The sequence below is a fragment of the Myotis davidii genome, unplaced genomic scaffold (assembly GCF_000327345.1).
Source record: "Myotis davidii unplaced genomic scaffold, ASM32734v1 scaffold1949, whole genome shotgun sequence".
In the NCBI taxonomy this organism is placed as follows: Eukaryota; Metazoa; Chordata; class Mammalia; order Chiroptera; family Vespertilionidae; genus Myotis; species Myotis davidii.
In genome coordinates this window covers 1018179-1025852 of record NW_006300366.1, presented here as the reverse complement: position 1 = coordinate 1025852, position 7674 = coordinate 1018179, and the positions used below count along the sequence as shown (strand labels likewise).

Sequence of the window (7674 nt, the reverse complement as noted above, 5' to 3'; positions counted from 1 at the left end):
GATGATTATGTACACATTAAAATTTGAAAAAGGAGAGCTGAAACAGTGTTCACCTGAGGTCCCTTTCGGTTCCGTGTAACATATTTTTGGTTAAATAAATAAACATGTCAGGAGACTAGTATGCTCAGAGTGTTGAATGAATGAATGAATGAATGAATGAATGAACGAACGAATGAACGAACGAAAGAAGGAACGAACAAATGAATGAAATGAGGGATTCTTTGTTGGCAGGAGGGAAAATATCAAGAAAGTGCCTGTGCTTCATGAGGGCAGCTGGGGAGGGGAGGAAAGGAAGAGCCAGGCGGTGGCCTCCTGGAATGGGCAGGGCTTGATGGGAGGAAATCAGTATGCCAGTTCCAGCAGCCACAGCAGCTGCTGCCCCCTTCGCTTCACCTGCACTTCCCATCCACTCCAAAAAGTGCAAAGTGTGTTTCCTCTAAGGTCCCTATCCTGTCCCACAACCCTATTGCTCCAGATGATGCTTTGGGGGGCTGAGCACTGGGGCGTCCTGGCTCACCCTGGCACATGCTTGTCCGCCCAGCTCCAGTGTTCCGACCGGAGGCCAGCCCTGGGCAGCATGACTAGGCCATCACACGGGGCCGCACACACACGCAAGCAAAGGAGACACGGTAGAGCCTGCGCTCCAGGCAGTAGCCATCATGGGCACCCTGCTCTCCAGGGCACCGCCGGCGGTAGAAGACGGTCTGGTTGTGGTAGAGGAGCTCCGAGTTGCCCAGGGGGTCCATGTGGGAGCCTGTCTGTAGGCTGACGCAGTGTGGACACAGGCAACGGGCGTGATACAGGTCCTGAGGGAGCCGGTTCAAGTCCCTGTCCAACCTGTGGGGATGGCATGTGTCAGTCAGGCCTTGGAGGGAAGCTGGCTGGGCAGACAGGGCCTGGGCCCAGTGTGGGTGGAAATGTCAGAGGAAGGAAATGGTGGGGTCGGGAGGCCTGGCTTCTTGCCCTAGCTCTGGCACCCACGTGGCGGGTGACTTTGAACAAATCACCCCCTCCTCCCCAGCGTGAGGGTCAGGATGGAAGCATGGCTTTCCAACCGGCCACCAGACCAGCTCCACTTTCATCTATGTACACACTGGCCTCTGGCATGAGGTTTCTCTTTGTAACTGTTATTACATTTTAGGATGTTTTTAATTATAAAAGTAAAAACTGTTCTTAATTTAATATATATATATTTAATAGATAGAAGACTATTAGTCATCTATATATATATATATATAGAAGACTAATAGTCTTATCTCCCCACCAGTCCCACTCCCCAGAGGGCGCCACTGTCAACCATTTCCTGAACTTCCTCCGGACACTGTGCACATATTATAAGCACATGTTAGAGGGCACGGTGAGACTCATTTATTTATTCTCAAAGGATCTTGTGGTCCAAACAGGTGAAAAGTAGGAGTTCCACAGGCCTGGGATTCCAGAAGCCTAGCAGGAAATAGCTACTAGGTTGTAAGACCATTCTCCACGCAGAAGCCCACAGAAGCTGGGGCTCAGCTAGCATTGCGTTTTCCAAAGCGAGTTCCCTGTTAAGTTCCTTGCAAGAGAAGGGTGGCCAGGTGAGTTTAATGGTTTCTTTTCTGCAGACGCCTCTCAGACTTCAATGTGCTGAGCACATTGAGTCTCCACGCGGGGCAGGGCTAAAGTAGCTTTACCCACACTTGCTTGACATCATCACTTTTTTTCTGAGGAGCAGCTTGTGGGAGGAGTGTTGCAAAGAAGCCACTTTGGGAAAGGCCACCTGAGTGGTTTCCAGGGGCTCACAGCCTCCCAACGACAGGTCTGGGCCCCAGCCGAGTTAGCCAACTGACCCGCAGCTTTCCCAGGGCCCGGCCAACCTCCTGAGACCACCACTTCAAAGCATGGTGACCAGGAAACTCCACCCTGGATCTAGTCTCAATCAGAGCCAACCTTCTCCCTACCCACTGAACTTCTCCTTCCATCCCCAAAACCAAGGTTAAGCCAGCCTAGACTTATGAGGAGTGGAAACATAGGCACTCCATGAGGACAAGACAGAAGGAGAAATTTGGGGGATCCCTAAGGCCTAGTTTTTAGCATTTTGTTTCACTGTCCTGATTTCAGTGCTTCCTAATATTTTTCACATCATGGCACAAATAGAGAATTATGATATGTGTTGCCCTTGCCGGTTTTTCTCAGTGGTTAGAGCATCAGCCCAAGGATTTAAGGGTTGCCAGTTCAATTCCTGGTCAAGGGCACATACCTCAGTTACAGGTTTGATCCTCGGCCCTGGTGAGGGCACATGTAGGAGGCGACCATCCTGTCTCTCTCATGTCGATCCCTCTCTCTCTCTCTCTCTCCTCTCTCTCTCTCTCTCTCTCTCCCCCCTCCCTCCTCCCTCCCTTCCACTCTCTAAAAAGCAATGGAAAAAAATATCCTCGGGTGAGGATTAAAATTATATATATACTAGAGGCATGATGCATGAAATTCGTGCAAGTGTAGGCCTTCCTTCTCCCAGCTGCCAGCACCGGCTTCCCTCTGGCACTAAGGACCCGGGCTTCCCCTGCAGCCCCGGCTTCGTCTAGAAGGTCGTCCAGTCTAATTAGCATATTACACTTTATATATATATATTGGTGTGGCACTGAGGATCATTACTCCTGCTCATGATCCAAAGTCAGCAGCCACCCAGCTGCCCCCGAGTTGGGGGTTTCATTGTCCTGGTATATTTATGACCCACTCACACCCCAATGCAGAGCATTGCTGTTGGGATGCTTCGCATCTGTATCACAGTAAGATTCCCTGATATTCTAGTTAGAAAAGCGTGACCATTCTAGAGGTGGAGGAGGAGCAGGGGTAAAGGAGAGAACCAACATTTTATGTACTAAATATAGGTTTTACATATATTATTTCATGCAATCTGCACATAGGCCTATGCAGTATTATCTTATTTTACAGATGAAAAAAAACTGAGCTTTCAAACCTTGAGTAATTGGCCCAAGGCCGCCCAATAAGAGTCAGAGCTAGGACCCAGACTAAGCTTTGTCTAACCCCCAAACGTTTATGGCCTCTGAGATAAAAAGTAGCAGGTAGGTTGGAACTGGGCAGAACGCCCTTGGCCCCTCAGACACACCCTGCCTGGTACACATGCAAGCATTCGGGAGGTGACAGCGGACTCACACATATCTCCAGGGAGAGATGGACCTGCGGTTGAGGGGTCCATCTTCGCTGGCCCTGCAGGATACTGGGTGGTGGTGGCTCTCAATCTCCGGGGGAGGTGTGAGCACCGTGTTCAGCTCTTCAGTGGAGTCCTGTTCTTTGATGGAGAAGCAGCGGGGCCAGTGGATGCAGTCCTTCTGAGGCCGAATACTGAGGGTGTGGGTTCCCATGACTATTGCTAAGAAGGCAACCACCTGTAGGAAAAGGCCAGTGAGAGAACTGCTCCAATCTAGTCTGGGTTCCGCTCTCCCAGCTGTTCCCTAAGGTCCTGGATTCTAGCTTCACCCGACCCCTCAGCCCCCAACCTTGGAGCCCAGCCTCCCTCCACACACAGCAACATCCTGCGGCTTTCCTGCTTGGCACCCTCCCCACTGAGCCTCCGCACACTCACCTGGTTCATGCCGGCTGCCAGAGGCTGCTCGCCCAGCGCAGTGCTGTACAGGCTGATAGGCAGGGCCCTGTGGAGGCAGGCTGGCTGGAGCAGTTGGGAGTCCTGGTTTTATTTTCAGCAAACCTGTTTTGTTTATTCAAATTTATTTCCACTACCTTTTGGAGGGAGTGACCTGAGATTAAAAAACAAAACAAAACTAAAGAAAACCAGACAGTGTTTCCAGAGCTGCTTAAAATGTTCTACTCATGGAAGTTGTGATGAACATCATTGTAAGCCTGGAAACCTATTGGGTAAATTTTATTTTTTGTATGAGATCAAAGCAATAGTATTCTGCAATTCTGAGACTTTGAAAACTGGAATTATGGGAATTTCCCTGGTTGGCTTGGTAGCCAAAATTAAGGAACATTTTCTGGCCTCTCTCAAAGAGGCCTCATTTCCATGGTCTCTGCTGCTCCCACTTGGGTCTTATCTCCATCATTCCCTTTCTTCCTAGAAGTCCCCCTGATCAACCACCTTAGTGAAATTTCCACTCTATCTCCTGTGACCATCAACCCTTCTGTTCTCTGGCCCCTTCCTCATCTTCAATGACCCCAACTTCTACAACCCCCATCATCTATGACTTCTCCCCATCATCCATTACCTCTCCGGAGGCTGCACAAACCCCATTGCCCCCCACCCCCACCCTTTCCTTGATCCCACAGGACTGCCAAAAAGGCCCCCATCCCATCAGTTTGTTGGCTGGATGCACAGGGTCTGATGGAAGAAGCTGTGGGTGACTGTTCCCATTGCACAAATGAGAAAGTAAAGCCAAGAAGAGGAGGGGCCTGGTAACTCCCTCACCTAAGACCCAACAGGAGGCCCCCAGTTCCAGGAACCAACCTTCCCCCACCCCAATCACAAGGCCATTGGAACAAGGTCATTGTAGGGGTAGCTGCTGTTCTTAGGCCATGACCCAGCCTTAGGGCCCCCAGTTGCATGGGCCACTGTCAGCTGGGGCAGGGGCAGGGGAAAGGCGAGATTGTGTGCTTCACAATGGCTCAAGCTGGGCCTGACCCCAAAGACACAGGTCAGCCAGGGACCACCTGAGAGGCACTGAGCAGGCCATGCCCACTTCCCTCCATGCCTTGTCTCTTCATCCTTGCCCATTGACCCCCCTCAAACATCCTCCATGACACCCCCCATACACACACGCCTACACATGGTGTGTTGACATGGTCTCTAGCATGATGATCCCTGATTTGCATGTGCTTTCCCTTAGAAAGTACTCGTCTCGTAACCCAGGACACCGGAAGTAAACAGAGAGAACCAGGAATAATTTTAACTATAGAGTGAGAAGGAATCCTTCAAATGCTGTAGGGTAGCGGTTTTCAGCCTTTTTCATCGCATAGCACACCTAAACTAATTACTAAAATTCTGCAGCATACCAAAAAATATATCATATCTTTTGCCAACCTGACAAAAATAATTGGTATAATTTTGATTCATTCATACCCAACAGTTATTGTTGTGTTGCCTGTTGTCATTTTTCTATTTGACTAGTCAGATATTGCCTGTTTTAATATTCTTGAGGCACACCAGTTGAAAATCACTGCTTTGGGGCAAAGCAGCCCCAAAGCATAGCAGTAATGAGGTCAGGGGGCATTCTGGAGGATTGTGAAAGGTGCTGTGGTGAAGGTCCTGGAACTAAGGGTGGCACAGGGCTCAGAGGAAACAGGTGGCGGCTTTTGAGGAGAGCACTAGTAAGGAGGGCATCACCATGCTCCCACTGCCCTTCTTGGCCCCCGTGCTCCCACTCTCACTGCACGCTCTGCTGGCCTCTCAGTCCTGTGTGTCATGTGTCAGGACGATGCCAAGGCATGTAGGTGCATCAGCTCATTTTACCTTCCAATAAAACCATGGGGTGAAAACTATTATCGCTATTATCTCATATTAAGATGATGAAACTGAGACCCAAAGAAATTGAGTAACCTCCTCAAGGTCACTCAGGAAGGGGCGAGGCTGGTTTTCCACTCCAGCCCTGACCAACTCCAAATCTAAGATCCTGGCATGGAGGTGCCACCCTGTGCTGCCCTTATTGGTTGCAAAGGGAAGGGAATTCCATTCAGTACATGCTTTCCGGCTCACCTGGGCTTGTGCTGGAACAGGGCTCACCTGCACCTGCCCAAGGTCACAGGGCCTTCCTGCCCACTCAGGCATTCAGCACCGCTGGCCGGGACCCACTGCTCCCACTCCTCCTCCCCAGCCTCTTGGTGTTCCCGAGCAGCCTCCAACCCCAGAAAAGGCTCTGAGAGGGCGGTGCTCTTCCAGAAGACATGAATCCTTAGGGGTCTCCCCAAAGCCAATCAGAGCCTCAGAGCCTGACATTGGCCCAGGTCGCCTGACCTTGCCCACCCACCCCCACCCCAGTCCAGGAGGGGGTGTTCAAAAGAGTTGGAAGTGATTCTAGCTACTTATTACTTGCTGATGCTGCAAAAAACCCACAGTGGTTGCCCAGGCCGTTGACCTTCAGGAGAGACCTTTGGGGTGTCCCCTGCCTCCATAGCAGGACTTCCTCTGAGAAAACCCCTGAAAGGCAGAGACAGGGTCCCTCCACCCACACAGTCTCCTCCAGGGATGCTCAGGCCTGACAGAGAACATGTGCTCTGAGCCACCCCTCTCCTACCCTCCCCCACCCCACCCACCCCTGTTTGTTCAGCCTCCGTCCTTATCTCAGTAACATCTCTGTGGGACTCCTTAGGGTGACTCCCTGACATGAGAAACATTTTCCAGAGGGTTCCCTCCTGGGGTGACTAGTTTTGGAATCCCTGAGTCACTTCAGCTTCCAGGGAATCCTTGGAGGTGTGGGAAGACGGGTGTGACAATGGGGAGAATGCTGAAGGTGGGAGCAAAGAAAAGTTCACCCAGCACCTGACATCAAGGGTGCCTCCCAGTGTGGCTTCACCTGCCTGAGCCTGACCTGGAGATCCGCCCCTGTGCTCTGGAAAGGGAGATCAGTCCCTAGCAGGAAAGGCAGGGAAGATGTGATGGATGGAATACACCCCTCCCTTGGCCAGGAAAGGCTTCAGGGGCTTGCAGAAAGCTAGAATACTGCTGCCCTGCCCTTTCTCAGAAAGACATTCAAATCCTCACCTGCTAGTTTGATGTCCGGACCCTGCCTCTGATCAGCTCTTGACCTTGGGCCCCCTCTGGTCCTTTCTCATTTGGAGAAGCATGGTGGGGGTAGGGTAGGAGATTTTGACCTGGATGGCCACAAAAGTGCCAACCAGCTTAGCTGTTCTGGACCTCAGCTCCTGAAATAGCTCATCTGCACTCACCAGATGTGAAGCAGGGGCACTGGTGTTTAAAATGCTGAGATACCTCTGCTCCTGCTGGTAAATAGATGATCTCCTGAGCTCCGGGGCATCCCACTATCACAACCTCCCTGTGGTCCTGCAACTAAAGGCTCAAATAAGGCCTCCAGAACACTGCTGCCTGTACTGCTTGGTAGGCGATAATGGTACTCGTTGATAATTATTTGTCGTGTCACCTTTAGTTACAAAGATGTTCAGGCTCAGGAGCCTGCCTTCAAAGAAAACTCCATCTGGGCTTGGAGACACACAGAGAATCAGCGCACAGGACAAGAAGCCCCACAACTCCCTCTCCAGCTGGGTGCCGATGTCTCCCCATTCACCAAATACATATTGAGCACCTACTTTACACCAGGCACTATTTTTTTTTAAAGAAACATTCTATGTTTTTATTGATTTCAGAGAGAGAAAGGGAGAGGGAGAGAGAGATAGAAACCCCTATGAGGAGAAAGAATCATTGATTGGTGCCTCCTCATGCCCCCTACTGGGAGTCAAGCCCAACACCCAGGCATGTGCCCTGACCTGAATCATGACCTATTGGTTCATGGGTTGATGCTCAACCACTGAGCCACCTGCCAGGCACCACACACACAAACACACACACACACATCCTATCTAATAAAAGAGAAACATGGTAATTAGCCGTACATCCGCTACCCTTCCCATTGGCTAATCAGGGCAATATGCAAATTAACTGCCAGCCAAGAAGGTGGCTGGCAGCCAGGCAGGTTGAAGCTAACATGAGGA

The 7674-nt window shown here is 50.8% G+C and overlaps 1 protein-coding gene across 1 annotated transcript; it reads right to left on the bottom strand.

Annotated features, from left to right (window-relative positions):
* Positions 1-240: 240 nt before the first annotated feature.
* Positions 241-4246, bottom strand: IL25 (interleukin 25). Its single transcript, XM_015572466.1, has 4 exons — positions 4221-4246; positions 3581-3647; positions 3151-3449; positions 241-837 (listed from the first exon to the last, which is right to left on the bottom strand). Exons 1-4 carry the CDS (start codon positions 4244-4246, stop codon positions 582-584), a joined length of 648 nt encoding a protein of 215 aa, XP_015427952.1. The 3' UTR covers positions 241-581.
* Positions 4247-7674: the final 3428 nt, after the last annotated feature.

Bases quoted from the DNA above. Each gene is read 5' to 3' on its own strand.
- IL25 (XM_015572466.1), bottom strand. From the start codon at position 4,246: ATGGGGTTTGTGCAGCCTCCGGAGAG. The intron at 3,450-3,580 runs GTGAGTGTGCGG...CCAGGACCTTAG, and splicing joins TGGCAGCCGGCATGAACCAG to GGAACAGCTGGGAGAGCGGA. The intron at 838-3,150 runs GTGAGTCCGCTG...CCATCCCCACAG, and splicing joins ATCTCTCCCTGGAGATATGT to GTTGGACAGGGACTTGAACC.